The sequence below is a fragment of the Theropithecus gelada genome, chromosome 1 (assembly GCF_003255815.1).
Source record: "Theropithecus gelada isolate Dixy chromosome 1, Tgel_1.0, whole genome shotgun sequence".
NCBI lineage: Eukaryota > Metazoa > Chordata > Mammalia > Primates > Cercopithecidae > Theropithecus > Theropithecus gelada.
In genome coordinates this window covers 142,238,711-142,259,430 of record NC_037668.1, presented here as the reverse complement: position 1 = coordinate 142,259,430, position 20,720 = coordinate 142,238,711, and the positions used below count along the sequence as shown (strand labels likewise).

The following is a 20,720-nucleotide window of genomic DNA, read 5'->3' as shown; positions in this document are numbered from 1 at the left end:
AGATACTCTAGAGTTTAAGGACAAACACAGAATCTCCCATTTGTACCAGTCATCTATTTTCTGAGCATAATGAAGTCACGCTCGTGGCACAAGCTAGAGGCTCATACCCCTGGTCACAGCTTTGCTGTTGCTTAGCTCTGCACTTCCTTCAGTGACCTGACATTTAAGCATCACAAAATAAAAACCTCAGCTTGCACGTCTGTGAGTGTGCAAAAATAGGAGGGGATTACAGGGCAAAGGAGGATTATATTTTGGTGAGAACTGTGAACCCAGTGAAAGAAAGGGACATGTTCCCCATGCCCTGCTCCAAACAGGGAAGCCTTCCAAGCTCATGCAGGTCCCGGAACAGGTTACCTGCCCAGGTGAGAACTAAGGGATGGGGGCTTGGGTGCAGCTGGGCTTGAGCCTGGTGAGATCCCATCTCTGAATGGTGGGGAGAGGGGATTATCTGAGTCCTCTCTTGGGTGTTCTCTTCATTTCTTGACTTTGCGGGAGAAGTAGTTCAAACCAATGAAGCTTTCAGCTTTCTTTCCCCTTTGGCGGGAGAAGAATCACCTCTCTTCTTCCTTTGACCTCAGTCTAGATCTCTGCACTTACATGAGATTAAAAAAAAGAGAGAGAGAGATAATTTAAGGAGTCCAGGAGAGACAAAGGGTTCATGGTTGTGTTTCCACCAAAGCTAAAAGGAAAGCAAGGTGCTGAGGCAGGAGCCTGCCAAGGGGCTTAAGCTAGTGAACAGCAGATTCGGAGAGAGAGGATGAGGACCATCGATCATGTTGGGAATCAGAAAATGCAAGAGAAAAAGAGCCTAAAAAGTAACAGCAGGTATGCCTGAGAACTTGGATCTACTTGAAAAAAAGGAATAAGGTCTCTTGGTTTTCTTAAGACAAAAAGATTAGTGTTTCTGGATTTGATATAGAAAAAAAAAAAAAAAGAATAATGAAGCTTCTTATGCCATGGCACAATCTATCTTGAGTACAGGAGAGATGTGTGACCAAGAAGAGGAAGAAGCTATGGTGGCAATTGCTTATTGTAAAAGAAGAAGAGAAAATTAAGCACAGTGATCCTTGAGAATGCTGTATGGCATGCAAGCAGCTATTTTCTGGTAATCACTCTGCTGTAATATACGAACAGTACATGGGAATGATATTAGAATAATTTACTATTGCTGGTGAACAATAAATTAACAGGATTGCTTGCTATTTTGCATTTCCCTCTAATAAAACAACCACCAGGGTCACAGGCAAGGTGATGGTAATACAAACAGCACCAGACACAGGGATTTTCACCGCCAGGGAAGAAAATGGCAAAAGGGGATAGTATGTACTAATGTATGTGCCCAGGTTGCAGAATTCATTTTCATTTCACAAAGGGACCTCTGTTTGTTTCAGACAGGGAGAAACACATGAGGGAAAGGGCCTGAGATTTTCTCTTTCCTAGGCCCAGGGAACGCATATTTATCTTCAAAGAGAACTGAAGATTCTTTTGTTTTTGAGAATAAGATCTAAAAATCCCATAAGACTTTGACTGATGTAAGCCGGATTCCTAATTAGGATTATAAATTAGCCATCTACTTACATCCTTGAAGGCTGGGAGTCTAAAGAGATGGGCGGTGGGAGGTTTGTGTGACCCAAGCCAATCATTTCATTGCTCTGGTCTCAAGTTCCTAAGGAGGCAGAACCTGATGTATGATTTTCATATATCATGCCAGCAAACTCTTCCTTCAAATAAATCTTGAGTGAGAACATAATATGTAAATATATAAAACAGAGCCACTGGGGCTGGGGGAGCCTGGATCAAAGTTACCTGGGGCTTCCCAGGGAACTCCCAGGGCCTTAGAGCCTTATATTCCAGAACTCCTGGCCAAGCATTACCTAACCTTGTATTAGCTAGAGGAGGTGAGGGAAGGGCAGAGCCTAGGACAAGCAGATAAGTCAGAAGCCCTCCCTCTACTGTCCCATGGAAAGAAGCCCCCCTGCTATATCAAGTAAAAAAGGCATTTGCTGCCCTTTTCTTCCTTTTTTGTCAATTACATTTTATGCTGGGTCCAGCTGCTGGCAGGATCACGGATAAGTCTGCAGGGAGCTTGAGGGCCCAGGAGAGGCTAATCGAGACCACGCCTCTGGCCAGCGGGTTTATTCAGAACCGTGGGAGGCTGAGTGGGTATTCAGTGTCCAGGTGGTCACTGCTATTATCGTTTACAGAGAGGTGCACAAGACTTGAACCTCTAACAGCAATGGCCACTTGGCATACTGTACATCCCTGGTTGGCACCAGAGCCTTACCTGGGAAGGAGGGAGGGAGGGAAGGAAGAAAGGAAAATTTCCCCATCGCTCACCATTGTATACAGTGTAGCTTGGGGCAGATCACATGGTATTTCCCTCTCCCTCCTCCAAAACCTTTTACATGATAAAAATTAGGTTCCTGAGAACACGAATGGAAAAGAAATCATCAATGCGTAGCTGCGCAGATTACTCAGGCGGCCAGGCTGGTCCCTCCCACGGAAGGCAGTGCAGCACAGGAGAAAGCACAGCCCGGGAGGCAGGTCAGGGCTGGTTTAGAATCTGGGCTCTGCAGCCTACTCCCTAAGGCCAGGGGGGTGTGACCAGGCCTGCTTCCTATCTGAAAAGAGAGGACAGTAATACCTGGAGTTGTCTAGAGGCCGACTAAAGATAGCAGGTGAAGCGCCTGCTACCAAGATGATCCTCAACACACATCTCTTCCTTTCCTGCCACTCCCCTCCTGCAGATGGCTCCAGGCTCACAGGCTGACTATATAAACGTGAGTTTCAGGGAAACTCTGTTAGCTAGCGTCGCGGGGGGATGCTCTCCTAGCACCTCTCCCCTTCATTTTCCCACCTGCCTTCCAGAGCCAGCCAGGGACAGGGCAGCCTCTCTGGGAACAGTGTGAGTTCTGGTTAAGAGCAGAATCAAAGAATGTGACCACCAGGAAGGAGCCTCTGCGATCAACCCTTCCAACGCCTTTCCATTCTATCTGAGGAAATGGACAGAACTAGGATTAGAACCCAGATCAAAACTGCCAGCAGGTAGTCTGGGTCTTAGAAGGGCTAGAAGAGTAGTGTCAGTAGAAGGTGTAGGCTCAGGAGGCACAGGGGCCAGGTTGCTGTGGACAGAGTGACCTTGGGGAAGGAGCAGCAGAGCTGTCTGAACCTCAGTTTCCTCATTTATAGGCTGGCGCCACACTTGTTTCTCGTGACTATTGTTAGAGGAGAGATCGTCAAATAAACTACCCACAGGGTGCTTGGCATACAGTAGGCATCCAAAAATGTCAAATTAATCAAAAGAAGTTTTAGTTGTAACAGTTGCAATTTGTAGAATATAAAGCATGTGCTGGGGCTACGAGTGCAGGGAGCAACAAGGCGCTTTCTGCCCTGGAGTCAGCTGTTCACAGGAGGAAGAAATTTGAAATATTATTTCTACCTGTTCAAGGATGTAGATGAGGGGCTGGGTGCAGTGGTTCATGCCTGTAGTCCCAGAACATTGGGAGGCCGAGGTGGGAGGATTGCTTGAGGCCAGGAGTTTGAGACCAGCCTGGGCAACAAAGTGAGACCAAGTCTCTACAAAAACATTTTTACAATTAAAAAAAAAAAAAAAAAAAAAACCATAGGAAAGGAAGGGAGTGAAGATCAAGTGGCATGGGCCTTCCCTACTCAAGGCAGCCTGATGGTGCCAGAGCCCAGGGTGGATGCGGGACCTTGACTGGTTCTCCTAGGATACCACTGTGGCCAAGCCTGCCACTCTCTGGCACTTTCCATTCATCTCTACAAGGATACACTGGGGTATGGCAGGTTGGCTTAGGAGAAAGGGAAATTGGTGATGTCTAAGCTCTATATCCTATGACCAATAATTCAAAATCAGTGGCATGAAATCCCCAATATGACTTTTCTTCTGTCATTTCCCATGTGCTACTTCAAATCCAATGCAGAATAGTTTCAAGTTCATCAAAGGATGGACCCGAGCCCACGCTTTCTTATTGTGGATCACCAGGCAGGGAGCTGGGAGACCCTGCATCTCCCCCACTTGCTTGGGGACAGGTGGCAGGAGGACGATAGGAACTCCATAGGGAGAACAGAGTGTCCCTGACTCGGGTCTAGGGAAGTGACCAAGGTGACACTGGGCCTCATCACGAACAGTAATTGACGACCTTATTGGGAACGGTGTGGATTCCTCTTTATGTCTGAAGTTTCCATTTGTAAAATGGGAGTGGCCTGTCCCAGGGTGGGCCCTCATCACACCCCCTTTGAGTGTCCCCTGCAGCCTGCCTCCAGGAGCAGGGTAGGCTCTGTCATCCAAGGAGGCCCAGATTCTCTGCTGTGTCTTTCCTCTTCCCTACACAGGATTCACTTTGAAGTTCTGAGGCACTTCTGAGTGAAGGCAGATTCCTGGAGGGAGAAATCGCTTCAGGCGCCTCTTATACCAGGCGCCTCTTGTACCTGAACGTGTTTTGACTCAGGAACAAAGTACACTGCAAATGTAGTTTGAGAGCTGGGGAGCCCTCCACATCCAAGCTGGCTTTGAGTTTTGATCCCAAATTGGAACCTTTCAAGTCATTTCACATTTGGCCAAACAAGGTTCTTCAGTTTCTTATTTTTCCTCCTTTTCTTACAAAAGGATACAGAGCTAAAAGGACTCCTGGGCATTTGTAGGTTCTTAGGAAATCACACTGCCGCATTCCCTGTGATTGAATTGGACGCTGTCTGATGAAAACTCCATCTCTGTCTATCTGGGCTCTGAGATGAATGGGGCTGGGGGGAATCACTTGGGGCATTCTGGGTTTGGGGACTGGGCAGATTTGAAAACCCAAACTTTCAGATGTTCAGCTTCCAATGGGGTCAGGTTTACTTGTTCCTGGGAGAAATGCCAGACATGAGGCTGAAAGAGTCTTTTGAAAATGTCAGCATGAGGGAAGCCACCGCCCAAGTCATTACAAATGAAACCTTAGGTACCGGCAGATCCTAAAGTGATTTATTCCCCTATTTGGAGAAAAGCAAACAAGCAAGCAGACCAGACTCCCTGGGGCCTCTGGGACCATGCTCACTGCTTTCTCTGAAAACCCGGCTGCCTTCTGAAAGCAGACCAGGCATCACGTCTCAGAGCCAACCCCACACAGCAAAGAGTGACTCAGCAGCCTGACCCTCCCAGTTCTTTCGAAACCATGGAGACCTTGCTTTAGAACTCCTTCTAGGTGGCCTTCAGTGTAGGTAACAGTCTTCTCTACCACGGGAGGCCCTGGATAACTTACAAATGGAATATTTAGAACCTAGCTCTGCCTGTGTGGAGACTGCAATTTCAGGAATAGCAACACATGCTGTCTGAGCCCCAGGGGGGCAGAGACTTTGCACAACTCGTTTGCCACTGTTTGCACTGGACCTTGCAAAATACTCAGCATATAGGCATAAAAACATTTGCCTCTGAGGTGAATGAATCCATACACCTCAGAGGCACTTACGTGAAATGGTATACACCACTGATTTTGGTTTCTTTCTTTTTAAACTAATATCCCTAAATGTTTGATTGGTCCTTTCTAAATTTGATTCCATCTTTTTATCTAGAGAGTTGTTGAAGGGAGGACTTCTGGATAAAGGATCCAGGATCCTAAGTCCTCTAATTTAGCACTTAGAGAAACAGGAATCTTTAAGTGGGTGGCAGCTACAATTAAGGACCCCAAATTCTAAGTTTTTGCTTCCATCATCTGTTCTTCTGACCCTTGCAACCTGCCTCAAAGAGGCACAGTGCTGTGATCTCTGCTGTTGAAAGAGCTGCCCCCAGAGATTTCTATAACTGGATACCCAGCACCTCCGTGCTGTTTCCAGGCTGTTTGAAAACCTGAATGTGAAGAGAATGTTCCAGATACTAATGGGTTGTGGGTGGTCCTATCCCCTGTAGAGAAGAGCCCTTTCTTGCAACCGCTCATAACCAACAGCCCTCACAACCCCAAGCACACAGTGTCCAGGGGATTCTGGGCAGTTAGTGACTCTTCTTCCTAGACTTCCCGTGTGTGTCTGTGTCCGTCCCTGCAACTATGTGCTACATGGTTGGTTCACTTACTTATTGTTATGCTCCTCAATATCCTTCCATATTCCCACCCTTCAAACCACTGGGCTGGAGCCTCTCACACATGCTAGGGCAGGCTGTGTCTACACCGATGAGCTCCGCCGTGCTTCAAAATGCACAGTCCTTCCCTAGGAGTGAGATGTTCAGACCTTTCTCTTTCCCCAAGGCTCAAGTGGAGACAGAAAAGACAGAAACATGCTATTATTTGGTCTCTGGGGAAAATAAACAAAAATGCCATAAATCCCTGGGTAGAAAATTTCATTTTACAATTGTGATGTCACCCCCTGAAACTGCCCTTCTACCCTTTCCAAATGCAGAAGCCCCCACGTGCCCCTTGGTAAAAGTAGCTGTGTGTGTACGTGGCTGCCATCTGTAATGATGTTATTCTCTAGGAAATGGACTTAGTCATCTTCTTCTCGCTCTAGACTGTAAACTCTTCAAAGTAAGGAATTATGTCCTTTCCTTTCTTTGTAATTCCCCAGTGCCCAATTCGGTGTTGCTCTGAGCCTAGCAGGTGTTCAACGATCACTGGTGACAACACAAACGGAGTTCTTAGCACTTAACAATGAGAAATTCCCCACATTTATTGTCAGAGCCTTTTTGCTTTTTAAAGATTTCTTGCATTCAGTGTGTGTGTGTCTGTGCATGCACATGAAAGAGACGGAGGTGAGGGCCTCAGGGAGGAAGAGAACCCGAGAGTGGAAAGCACTAAGATACACATAGACGACGCAAAGCGCACATGCCCACAGCAAGACGGGGCCCACAGGGGCACACAGGGACGCACAAAGCTCCTTCCAGCTCCAATTTTATACAGTCATTGATTTTAAAACATTATGGCCATCATTCTGGTTCAACGCTTTGAAATTTTGTGTGTTTTATCTGACAACACAGCAATAGGGACCCATATATGCTCCAGAATCTTCCCACTATCCATGAGTGCAATAGCACAGGCCTTAAAACATGCAACCCACACCTTCGTACTGGGCTTCGGAACTCCTGTCACCTTTGGTGAGGCTGCCAAAGCGTTTCCTTCCAAATTATCAACTCTCATGACGCCAGGTAGCAACTATGAGATTGTTGACATGTGAGCCTGACAGGTGTCACTCAAACATTGACCCTGACAAAGTGCTCTCCACTCCCATAGGGAGAGGAGGTGCCGTGTGGCAGACAGCACACACCAACAGTCGGAGGGTCGGGACAAGTCATGGCATTCTCCAAGGGGTCGTCTCCTCATCTGTAAAAGGAGGCCAACAACATCTGCCTGGTTCACTGGCTGCAGGGGGGTTCCATGGCCATGTGGGAGACTAACAGGCACTGTGGGGCAGCAGCAGTAAGAGCCTGCGGCTACCCAGGGGGCACAGAGCCTCCCCCTGCTGCTGGGATTTCTGAGATGATAACTAAACTAGAAAGACAAATTCTTTCCTGTGCAATAATTATTGTATTTTTTTGCTTTAAGAAAATGCCTATAAAAGTATCAAATTGCTTTCCCCCTGTTAGATTGTAATCAGAACATGTTAAATAGACAATGTACCTTGGTGATTAAGAACATGAGCTTTGAAGTGACAAAGATCCATGCTACAGTCCCAGCTCCCTCTCTTCCTAGCTGTGTGACTTTGAGCAAGTTACTGAACCTTTACAAGGCTGGGTTTACTCAGCGGCTAAAGAGGGTTAGTAGTACCTGCTTCCAAATGGCATTAAGAGGATTAAAGGAGACACGGTGTCACACACTTTGAGCAGTAGCCTGACACCTATGTAGTAAGCTCTCAAAATTAATGGTGGCCGTTCTTATTGTTCAGTATTTTCTCTTGGTGTCTGAGAGTCATCTTACATAGACACAGCTAAGAATATGCAAGTAACCAAAATAGCACGTGAACAACCAAAATTGTGTGACAATGTACATGTCTAAAAGCCTGGACACCGTATCCACAGAAAGTCATGCTAGATTCTCTCTTATTTATTGTGACTTTATATAAAACTCTAAGTGCATTAATAACAATAGATAAGTGATTGACCACATACTATGGGCTGGGCGCTTCATCAAATGGGTAGATTTGTTATCTCACTGACTCTTCCCAGTCCCACAAGGCAAGTGGGATTCATCACCCCCATTTTACAGAGGAAGAAATAGAGGCTGACAGAGGCTATGTGACTTGCCCCAGGTGAAGTGATTAAGTAGGATGCCAGGATGTGAAGCCAGTCCATCCGAGGTCAGTCTGCACTGGTAATTGATATGCTACACTCCCTCCATGATGAGCCTGGTGAACCTTTCTCCTGGCTTACAGCAAGTTAGAAAAGAAATTGGGGGTGAGGGACAGCTGCAGCGACAGGTACCCTGAGTGTGACAGGCACACTGACAGCTGATGGATTGATAGTGAAAGAGGAATGGGAAAGGGACAGAAAACTCAAAGAGAAAGACTTCCACAGCAGAACTGTCCACACCATTACTGCAGGGGTCAGAGAGTTCTAATATATTCAAAAGCCCCTTAGACATCATAATTCCACAGCCCAGTGCAATAATTTTCACTCTGTCATCAAGAAAAATCAAATTGTGCAAATCGTGTGCTTAGGAAGACAGAAAGATGAGGAGTTAAAAGTGTGGGTGATCTATGAAAAGGGTCGATCCCCTTGTGACAGTTCATCTATGTTCAATACCCTATGACAATATTGCATAAATAAGGTGCCATCTTTTAAAAAGATGATACACAATTAAAGTGAGAATGAGAGAAATGCCAACCCCCAGGTACATCTGGATAACTTGCTCACGAATCCTTACCTATTAGTTTAACCCACTGCTTAATTTAACCCAGTTGCTATCAAGTCTTGAAAAAAATAATCCTTTAGTCGCCTCTGTGCCTCTCAGTTTAGAATCACCACTTTGTACCTTTAGCCAGTGTTGCATTGAAAGCGCTCACCAACAAATGCCATCAGATAATTTAAAGGGATGTCTATTGAAAATGGAGATGTAAACCTTATTAAAAAAACAAAAATCCTAGGGAAAAAGGCACTAAGTGGCCTTCCTGGCACAGGCAGCTGTCAGCCAGGGTTTTCCCATCTATCCATAGTGGAGGATGGCAGAGGAAAGGGGACATGTTAGACTAGAAGACTAATTTTCAACCCGAAGCCATTCTCAGCTCCCTGTTTATAACCTTAGATTTTGTTTTATGCCTATCCAATCATATTCTCTAGGCTCCATAAAGACTGCTTTTCAAATCTCAAAATAAAGCTTATCAGAACCTGACTGCTTAGAACACATTTAAACCAAATTTGAAAAGATTTGAAAACAGGCATTTCAAATTGATAAAATCATAATGACGGTACCTTTAAAGGGCCCTCTCTGTCTGGTTATCTGAGCAGGGAGAAGCCTCCAGAACTAGGGAAGAGCCCCTTCCATCAGAGGTCCACGGCCTACCAGCAGCATCCAGATAACAGGAAGGCTATTCCCACTGGAAGCAAAAGGGATGACCTTGTCCCTTGAGGCTAGGGTGACCAGATTTAGGAAACAAAATTCAAGACACTCAGTTACAAATATATTTGAATTTCAGATAAGCAAAGAATAATTTTTATACTAAGTATGTCCCATGTAATATTTGTGACATGCTCATATTAAAACATTATTTGTTTATCTGAAATTCAAATTTACCTGTGTATCCTACATTTTATCTGGCATCTCTAGGCTAGGCTCCAATTCCCTGGGGGATTTGGGATGGGTAGGAAGTGGAGTGAGGGGAGTTCTAATGACCAGTCTCGGAGTATGACAAAACCAATGGGAAGGGCTGGCCTTCTCGCTCCCTGCCCTCCTTCCCCCACTCTTCTCCAAAGAGATGCCATGGCTCCAGCCAACCCCACTCCACATCCCTAGAGAGGCCGTCTCTGATCCTTCTGAGCAATAGTCATCCTCCATGACACACGTCCTGCCCTGACTTCCTCCCACACAGAGGTGCACACTTGTAGAGATGCTATAAACTTGTAAGAACTCATTTGCTTCCATATTCCATTGTTTTGCTTTGTTTCCCAAACAAGGCTGCAAATAGGCTTTGAAGGGGCTCCTGATTTGAGGTTTCTTCACTTTTTTTCTTTCCCCATATAGAGCCCTCCTACCCGCTATACTCAGATGCCAAGAAACACATTGGTGTTTGTTCTCTTCAGGCATACTTTCAAGATCTGAGTTAAAGCAAGAGTTGAACCAGCATATCCAATTTGCCTAACAGAAATGTTTATGGACTTTTCCCCTACAGACACTGCCTTGACTCTGCCAATGGAAGCCCCGTTTTCCTTACTACTTCATACTACTGATTAGTGGTCTTTAGTGAATCACAATCTATAGTCATACAGATTTAACAAAAACAGGGAGGAAAAGAGCTCTTGCTTTCAGGCATCCAAGGGTGTGCTTGCAGCCAAACATTTACAGCTAAGCTATAAAGTGCATGGAAATATGGAAGAAACATCGACACAACAATAAAATGAGGGGTGAGATTAATGACATGATACAATCTGTTTTCACTTGGTGTAGAGAAAATTAATTTTTGAAGACATTTCATTTAACTTTGCAATATTTTGTAATTTAACCTTTGATGCTCACAACTTTTTCTTTTATCTGCTCTCCTCTTTAAGCCTAAGGATGAGGGAAGCAAGTTTTATGTCTAATTGTAAGTATGGCTTCATGGCAGCTGATCTCTGCTCTGGACAAAGGTGAGAAAGATGTACACAGAGAAGAAAAGTTATTGCTGATCATAATTCGCAGCTCTTCCTCCTATTGATCTTCTCCCTCACTTTAATAATACAAAATACAACTTCGGAAAGAATAAGATGTGTTACCTTCCAGAGCAAGGCACCGGGGTGGGTTGGACGACCAGATAAGGTTGTGTAAGCACTCAAGAAACGCAGATCCATCGAGTTTAAATCCGGGAAAGCAGCGATAGGAGATCACAGTCCCCACTGGGAAGGAGGTCTGGAACTCGGAGATGTTCACATAGCCATTAGTAGCGGCTAGAGGTCTCAGGCAGCCTGTGCAAGTGAAAGAAAATGGGAAAGATTCCACTCTGTCATCTCTGTACATCGAAAAGTCACACCGAATGCCGGAACTTTTTAGGATTCCCCCACTGTTAAAATGGCACCACCTCTGAAGAATGAAGCACCTTGGTCTCAAATACTCAGGTTCCTTATTCTAATTATCATGTAGATATTTGCTCTGCTATTTGCAAATGGCACCGAGAGGGTCAGAGGAGTAGCTAAGATGGATGGAGGGAAGGTGGTGAGTGTCTGACTGTGGGTTGTACACCCTCAGGCTGCATGTTCCGGCTCTGACTACATTTCAGCATCACCTAAGAAGCTTTTACAAAACACCAGTGCCCGGGCCCCATGCCCAGGCTCTGAGGAGAGCCTGGGGATCATTATCTTTTTTTAAAGCTCCCCAAGTAATCCTGATGTGCCGGCCAGGTTGAGAACCACCAAGGTGCTGTAAGAGGAAAGAGACACAGACACCACGAATGGTTTCAGTGGTGGTGAGAGCGGCTTGGGAAGCTTAGGTTCCAAACTCAATTCCACTAGAGTGGATTTGGGGACAGAAATATGCCTGAGATGGTGGCCTTAAATTTCTGAAAATCCAGTTGTGTTTTATATAAAATAGATGAGGAATCCCACAGTGTAGTAGTTCTCAAACTCAAGAATGATCCAGAGGGCTTGTTAGACACAGGTTGCTGGGCCCACCTGCAGAGCTTCTGTTTTAGCAGGTCTGGGGCAGAGGGAGCCTGACAACTGCACTACCAACATCCAGGCACTGCTGCTGCTGCTGCCACTGCTAGTCTCGGGACCACACTCAGAACCACTGCTGTCCTGAGTCTATGCATCGAGCACAGCATGCTGTGTGCAATCAGCATGCAAGTGGGACCTGGATCCCACACTCCTTCTGTGGAACACTAAGCAGCCTGTTTGCCCTGAAGTCTGTGCAGCCCAGTAGAACACTCCTGGTGGCAGAGAATTCTATTGTGTGTGGCATCCCCTGTGATCAGGGCATTTCTTATTGCTTCAGCAATTTCACTGGAGGAAATAATGACACTGCAGAGCTGGTGTTTATCAAGGAGAGAACTAATTGTGTGTGAAGTAAATAATGTATAATGAAAATACCCACTTTCCCTTCCAAGTCACCAGATACAGAATGTATGTGTCCCATGCACAGCAGCAGATGACTGAACCCTTCTCCTAAGCTGACTTTGTTGGACATTGTAAGTATCTTGAAGGGATCTCTCAGCAGATTGCTTTGGTTGAAACCCCAGTATATGGTGTCTGTGCATCAGAGTAGGTGAGGGTGAGGCGGGTGCAGAATTTGAGGCACTCACTGTCAGGGCTGGGCAGTGCTAATCCTGCACTGCTGTGTCCTGGGGCCATGGGGCTCTGCAGACCAAGGAGATCATAGCTTTGAACTGGCCAACATTTGGGATGCACCATACCCTAAAAGGTATGGAGCTCAGCCATCTTTGTAGACAGTCCCATAACCTTAGATTATTATTGTTTTTTTGAGCTGAAAACTGACAATGTTCATAGTAAAAGTGAAGTGTATGTGTGTTTATGCAGTGGGGAGGAAGTTGGGGATCAGGAATAAACAGACTCAATAATTGAGGAAAAAAAGAGAAGCACATTAACGTGAACAAGTGAGCACCTTAGAACCCTCAAGTGTAGTTCAAACGAGTTGGCACAAATGATTGTGCTTGCTCTTCTTCCTAGGAAGGAATTGTAGTTCTAAACTACCCACACAGATAGCTGGTTTCTCTCAAATAAAAACTAACTCTGACTCAGACTGGGGTTATAATTCGTGCAGTTAATCAGAGGAGAAGGAAAGATATGCTCACTCTTGGTTAGAGACAGCCTGTCCTAAATATAACAGTCGAAAACTGGCTTCAACTCAATAGTTCAATGTAATTTCCATTTGCACTTCTAGATAACAGAGAGAGGCCTCCTCAGGCTTTAGCTCCTGGATCTATAGGTGCAAATAAAAGTTAGAGAATGAAATGTCACTCTTAGGACCAATTATATTCCCCCTGGGGGCTCAGAGGGGTGTCAGGCTGTCCAAAGCAACTTCAGTTCCTCATTTCCTATGGTGTGCCAGGCAAGCAGCCAGTGAGCAACACTGGGGCAGTGGCAGCTCCAGCAGGCAGGACCTATCTTTCTGTGCAGCAAGGCATGGGGTGCACTAGAGGGTAGGGCACAGGCCAGGGCACCCACCACCCTCTGTGGGACAGAGACCTGTGAGGAGGAGGGAGAGGTGGGCAGGGCTTGCATCGTTTGAAGAAGCATACCTCTTCAGGGTAACTGACTGGCTCTGTTGTTGCAGACCTAAAAAAGCTATGTCTTGACTGGGATTTGAGGAAGGGGAGGTGGAGTGGGGGCAACAGTGGCCAGAAAGAGCAATAGGAAAGCCTGGGTCTAAAGCCTCGAAATGACACTTTGAGAGGCACACCAACACAGGGTATTTCTTTGTTTTAATCACTGGGGAAAAAATAACTCCTAAAGGAGCATCCTATATTTAAGTGACAGAAAAGGAAACAGAAAGGATGGGAGAGCAAAAGGTTACATGGAAAACAGGAAGGGAAGAAGTGGCTGCAGTCTGGCGTGGTTTTCCTGGCTATCACTCTGATCGTGTCGGAGGAATGAAGCGGATCAGCAGGTAATAAAGTTTGTTTGAATAAGTAGCCCAACTAAACAGCCAGCTGCTTGTTTTGTAGACATCTGAAAATGTAAATAAATCATGTCTCCTTTAAAAATGCAGCACAGAACATGCTCAGCAACACTGGCAGTTCTTGGGAGAGACCAGGGGAGTGTGATGGTCTGGGCTGCTTTCGTCCTTCTGATGCTCAAGCCTCTCTTCCTTCAAGGGGTCATGACTCTGAAGCTCTCATGTAAGGAAACTATTTATTTCCAAGAACAGGGCACCCAAAGCAATATCAGAGTCTGCCAGTTGTGATTTCCAAGCACAAAGTTAACATTCATCTCAGCTTGAGCACGCCGGTGCTTTTGGAGCAAATGAGATTGCTCTCCTTCTCCCTCAAATTATGAATTATGCATTGCCTTCTTGGTTCTTTGGTTGAAGTCACACGTCAAAAAATAAAATCAGAATTATTCTGAACTTGAGGGCTTATTTTCACAAACAGGGCCCTCTATGATGGCCCAGGCAAATCTAAAAAATGCAAGGGAATAAATATCACCAGGTTGTTTGGATGAAATTTGAATTTGATAATTTTTCTGCTCTTCATGCATTATATATAAATAAAAACACTATTAAGAGGAAACAGCCTCTGTTTAAGATTGGCTTTAACTATATTTTCATGACTATTGACATAAGCATAAATGCTCTGTTATTTCCATTAAATATATAATAGTTCCTCATTGTGTTAGCAGCCCAGTTACAAGTCTCCTGATTCTTAAACTACTTTTGATATTTTGGAGTAAAGGAGACATCCAACATTCCAAGGAACAAGGTGTTTCCTGTTTATCCTTTAAAACTGGGTGTATGGAGCTGAGCAAGCTACAAGGAGTGGTGACGGAGAGTCGAAGAACAGAGCTTTGGCAATTGTAGTAAAGATGCAACTGGATCCATGTGGGTAGATGGCTTTGTTTATTTCCCCCATCATCGCTATCACTTTATTAGATAAACATGTACATAGTCTACAATACAGTCCAAGAGAAGAACAGCCCAGCTGAGAACTGGAGCATCAGTTCTGTACCTTGACAGACGGGCAGATTATTCCACGTTCCATCATCGCGACATAATGAAAACATATTGTATAGATCGGGGTACCGGATCTTGAATCCTTCATGACAAGTGATGATTAGCTTCTCTCCATATCTATACGTCTTGTTATGAATCTCAGCATCTTCAATTTGAGGGATACGGCACTCTGCAATTTTGTAAAAGGTACACATTATTTTTGGAAGTTTAAAACGGTTGTGGTTCACAGCTTCACGAGAAAGCTCTTATTTTCAGACTTGGTCTCAACCTACACAGCAATCTGATAAAAGGTACCTCATTTGTCACTGGGTTCAGGTGCCAATGACAAGCAGAAGAGCTGGCTTCACGGGAGTAATGAAAAGGTGGCTCAAAAAGAGGGACCCAGGGTGTGGGAATCCAACCACAAAAAGAACTTTACTTCCTGCCTGTGACACTTCAAACTGTACAGCTGATCTTATGAACAATTTTGGAAATAAGTGAAGAAAGAGAAGTGTTGAGGATTAGCCGGAACTATCTGGTTACATACTTACTGTGTTTGTGAACAGAACAGAACACAGTGTGGCCTGATGGGCTAGTCTCACAGCTGCCCAGCCATGCCACCTCTGTCTACGGGTCCTGGCCCTGAGCCTGATAAGAAAATGTGCTTTGCAAAACAGCACAGGGGTTGAGCTGCAGCTGTGTTTGCCATTAGCATTTCCTGTCCACCTTATGTTTTAAAAGAGATAACAAATAGAGCAGCACATGCTATTGCCAATCTCACAAAGGCTCAGAGCAAGCCACTGTACTGCCTCCTAAAAATGGAGTAAGAGCTAAAGGTACATGTACAGGAGGAGAAGAGGCAAGGCTGGGGGCTGGGGGCTGGGGGAGGAGAACGCCAGTGGAGGAACGAGGATCCCATGCCATGCAGCAAATGATAAAAAGATCAAATAAAACGAACAAGTGATCATTACCCACTTCCGACTGCAGCTACTTCCAGTTTACTGTCCAGGCCACTCCACCCCTTGCTGCCTGGTTGGGATTCCACTTCCACCCTAAACACTGCCTAAGTCATCCCATCTGGTTTAAGGCACATTGATCGCGATGTATCTCTCTCCATCTCTTATGAGCACATCTCTGTTTAATGTTTCTGGTTTTATATGCATACGTGTTTGTGAGCATGACCTACAGATGGGTTATGTTCCAAATGTGTTGATTCTTAACTTTTTAAAACAAGACAAAAACCAAGAACAGCACTTTGTGCATCACAGAAATTTCCTCCAGAAATTTCTCAACTCTTTAAAAGATTGTAGGTCTCTTATCCATTCCCCAAATCCTACGAAATCCACAATATGGCCAGAATAGTACTAACAGGAACCCTCACCTTTAAGTTGCTCTAAGCTTTGAACTGTCAGATCTGAGGCACTGGGCCCTGGGAGCCCTGATGTGAGTGGAAGAGAAGGGAAAAGCTGTGGCTAGTGGGTGAGTGGGTGGCTCTGGTGGCTGGGAACTTTGGTGGCTTGAAAAAGGGCACATCCGGGAGCTACGAGGTGGGGTTGGGGCTGGGTTTACTGGGAGAAATGGGAAGTATGACACAACAGACTTCAGAAAATAGGATGTCAATGATGGGAAAGACTCAGGCAGACAGGGGCTTCCAAGTTAGGGGAGAGCCTGGCAGCTAGGGATGCAGGGGTGGTGACTGTTCACTGCCTGCATGGGTCATCTGAAGTCAGATGCTTGTAAGTCCAGGTCTGCCCTTATCTCAGCCTTTGTCACCACCATTAGCTTGAGAGCAGGGACTGTGTTGCTCACTTCCTCTGACCCTCCTGCCATGCTTCTGACCTGTGCACACGCCTGGTGAAAGAGTGCTGAAAGGAGCTGTCTGAACCTCTGCCCAAGCTCGCTGTGAGTGCACAGCCCTCTGAAGCCCGGCTAACAGGCTTGGGGCACAGCCCTGCAGCTCAGCCTTCCCTGAGGACACCTGTCATCAGGCCTTCTCTTTGTCCATGATTTCAACAAAGAGAGTCTGGGCTGAAGAACTGTGTTCTGGTTTTGGTTTTACCTTTCATATTTGTGTTTCAGGCCATGAAAAGGGGTTTTCTTTTTCTTTTTGAGACGGAGTCTCACTCTGTCACCCAGGCTGGAGTGCAGTGGCACAATCTTGGCTCACTGCAACCTCCACCTCCCAGGGTTCAAGCGATTATTCTGCCTCAGCCTCCCGAGCAGCTGGGACTACAGGTGCATGCCACCACGCCTGGCTAATTTTGTATTTTTAGTAGAGACGGAGTTTCACCATATTGGCCAGGATGTTCTGAAACTCCTGACCTCATGATCTGCCCTCCTTGCATCCCAAGGTGCTGGGATTACAGGCATGAGCCACCACACCCAGCCTGAAAAGGGGTTTTCTAACTTCATGTTTAATCAACAGTTTTCCTGCTAGTGTAGTTGAATTTCCCCTGAATCATCCCCAATCCCAGAATAATCCTAACTGGGGTCACAAAATCACTGACAACTCTTCGCACACTGCTGCTGCCTTCTTAATAGAAAATGTGAATTATGTTTTTTCAATGGCACTGTACAGAAATTATTCACAGCAAATAAAAACACATTTATCAAGGCATCCGTCTGTAAAATCTTGGCTGTAAATAGGTACTGCGGCAGTAATTTACACATCTAAACAACTATTTTCATGATTGATTTAAAACTTGTTCAACAATTAGCTGGTACATTCAGGAGGTGGCCAGCTATAGAGAATACAGTCAATGGATAGAAGTGTTCCGTTGGGCATTATGGACACGTGGACATTGGCTGGCTGGGAGCAGAAGCACCCAAGCCTGGTTTCTAAGAGTGATTTCTCATAGTGTTGTGTATTGTAGAATGCTTTCAACTTCTAGTTAGAGCTAAAGTTTCCCCCAAACATGGCATGGGGACTATTGCAGAATATAAGACACAGGGTTAGAGGGAATTCACAGCCTCCCGAATCCCAGTGATGATGTGCCCTGCTGAAAGAAGAGTCACCACAGGGAGTGATGCCAGGCCAATTTACTATGTGGGAGGAGCCACATATCAACTAGGGAGTAAGAGGTAGGGTTCAAATCCCAGCAAGGGGAAGAGACCAGGAGGGGCAGTGCCCTAGGAATGAGTACAAAACAAACACAGATCAGCTGTATCAAAAAACTTAACCTTGACAGAGAAAACATTATCCAGAGCCTTTTTTATTTCTTTACCCACAAAGTCTGGCATCTGATCCTTCCCCTGAAGAAGGGTGAAGTAGGAAGAAGAAGGAATCCAGAAAAAAGTATGTGTCCAGTGAATTCTCTGTGGTAGTGAAAAACCATGGACCTTCTTTCTATAGAAAAAGAGAATCTAGGATCTTTAGTATCTGACAGTAAATTTCTATTATCCATCAATTCTGAAGTCTCAAACAGAAATAACACAATTTTCTATAGTATAAACTAATCTAGTCAATAGAAAGAATTTTGAAGGCAAGTGGCTCACGCCTGTAATCCCAACACTTTGGGAGGCCAAGGTGGGTGGATCACCTGAGGTCAGGAGTTTGAGACCAGCCTGGCCAACATGGTGAAACCCCATCTCTACTAAAAATATAAAACTTAGCTAGGCGTGGTGGCACATGCCTGTACTCCCAGCTACTTGGGAGGCTGAGGCAGGAGAATCACTTGAACCTGGGAGGTGGAGGTTGCAGTGAGCCAAGATCACGCCATTGCACTCTATAAAAATATTTATCAATATCTGGTTCTGTCCTATTGAATCTGGTCAACAATTAGAACTTATGTATATGAGGCATAAATAGGCCTTTCAGGGTGTAACTTGAGGGATATCAAAGCCTTCCATTCTGGAAATCATCTTTCACCAGCCCAACACTGTCATTATTTCTATATCCTGCTTCCCGTAACAATGGGAATTCAATATAGTGAATAAATAAAAGAAGGAGTAAAAGATCCTAAGGCAGCATTGCATATTTATACCCAAGTACAAATTAATTTATCAGATTAGTTAGCAGAGAGCAGTGCCTAAGGGATGGAGCAGAAATAGTAACAGTAAAAGAAATTTTAAAGAAAATGTGCCATACATAGGATTTACTACTCTTTAAAAATTAGTTATACTTGAAAATGAATCCAATTCCTTCAACACACCAAGTTCTGACATTAATACTCCCCCAAAACTGTTCCCAAGAACATGAATACATAATACACACTCAAGAGATTCACAATCCACAGAGTAGATTAAAGGCTTGGAAGATCTTACTGTAAAGAATTCTACTTAATTTTGCTTAAACCAGCATTTGTCAAGCTTGTTTATTCATCCAGCTGTTCATTCATCCATTTTGTGAATTACAGAGCACTCACTCTAGGTTCAGGGTGTCCTGGGTGCTGGGGATAAAGAGTCAACGGCCTTACTCTTACAGCACTTGCATGGAAGAAGACTGCAAATGGGCAAATTAACAGCTAAAGGTGCTAGAAAGTAGCAGGCAACACTCACTGCCACGATGAACACGTAGCAAGGTGACATAATAGGGACTGACTCAGGGACTCTTTTAATTTGGGTAGATAGGAAAGGGGCCCCTGAGGAAATGACATTTATTAAGCTGAGATCTGAATGACAAGAATAATTCAATTATGTGTGGCTCTTGGAGAAGAACATGTTAGGCAGTGGGAAGAGCTAGTGCAAAGGCCAGGAAAGAGCTCTGTGTCCTTAAAAACACTAAAGAAGACCTGTGTATTTGGAATACAGTGACCAAGAAGGGGAAGGACAGTCCAGATCATGCAAGACCTTGTAGACTAGGGCAGATAATTATTTTAGTGTGATAGGGAGTTACTGGGGTTTGTTAAGCATGGGCCAAGGCATGATCTGATTGATATCCTCAAAGGGTTTGCCATATGTACAGTAAAGGATTAACTTACCCAAGGAGAGGTTTAGGCATGTGCCCTCAGCTCCTGAGAGGTAACCTTTAGCCCCTGGAATGTCTGGCCTGAGATGAGTGTCTTTGTTTGCCTGGAGGCTCTGGGCCACGCTAGACAGATTACGCCAACAGTATGCCGTATGGCAGGGGCCTTGGCCATGCCATCTGGTCCATGCTAACATGGATTTTAGTCCATGCTAACATGTGATTTAAGCTTTAGGCCATGGACCACACAGTATCAGCTCAACTTCTGGAGGAACAGGGAACTAAGATCAGCCACGCTGTGGTCAACCATGACCACGTGACTAAGCCCTGATTAAAACTCTGGACACTGAAGCTTGGTGAGTTTCCCTGGTTGTCAACACTTCGTGTATATTGTCATACACTGTTGCTGGAAAAAAGAGGTGCTATCCATATAGCCCCACTGGAAGAGAACAACTGAAAGCTCATGTTTGGTGACTCCTGGACCCTGCCCTATGCACCTCTTCCCTTGGCTGATTTAATCTATGTCCTTTCATTGTAAAAAGCCTTAGCCACAAGTAGAATTAGTTTTCCTGAGTTCTGTGAGTCTGAGTTCCTGAGTCCTAGTGAATTTTTGAACCTGATGGTGGTCTTGGGGAGCCCAGACTTATAGCTGGTATCAGAAGTGAGGGTGATCTTGGGGACTCTGAACTTAGTACCATAGAATGCTTTTTCCACTTACTATCCACTAACATCCCTCAGGAGCATTGTTACATATCAGTGCCGTTCCACACTTCTGCTGTTCTAAAGAACTGTCATTCCAGCACAGCTCAGAGAACACTGTCCCAACCACCACAGTGTACTCAGGATCAGGCTGAAGAAGCTGAATGAAACCAACTGAGACAAATGATTTGACCATCAGCAATTAACGAAAGGCAGAGAGAATGAGGGGCAAGAATGGATGCTCTTCAGAGATGACTGGAGAGAGAGAATGCTTCATAGAATAGGAGGCACCACCATGTGGGATAGTTTTGCTTTGGGAGCAGGGCTGGTCCAGGTGGTTTCTT

The 20,720-nt window shown here is 45.1% G+C and overlaps 1 protein-coding gene across 3 annotated transcripts in view; it reads right to left on the bottom strand.

Moving 5' to 3' along the window:
- Window positions 1–20,720, bottom strand: part of SUSD4 (sushi domain containing 4) — a 152,383-nt gene that overhangs the window by 32,410 nt on the left and 99,253 nt on the right. For all 3 annotated transcript variants that reach the window (XM_025388532.1, XM_025388549.1, XM_025388540.1), the window contains 2 exons: window positions 14,791–14,964; window positions 10,889–11,077 (listed from right to left, as the gene is read on the bottom strand). In XM_025388532.1, the coding sequence (XP_025244317.1) occupies window positions 10,889–11,077; window positions 14,791–14,964 (363 nt within the window). The remainder of the gene's footprint in view (window positions 1–10,888; window positions 11,078–14,790; window positions 14,965–20,720) is intronic.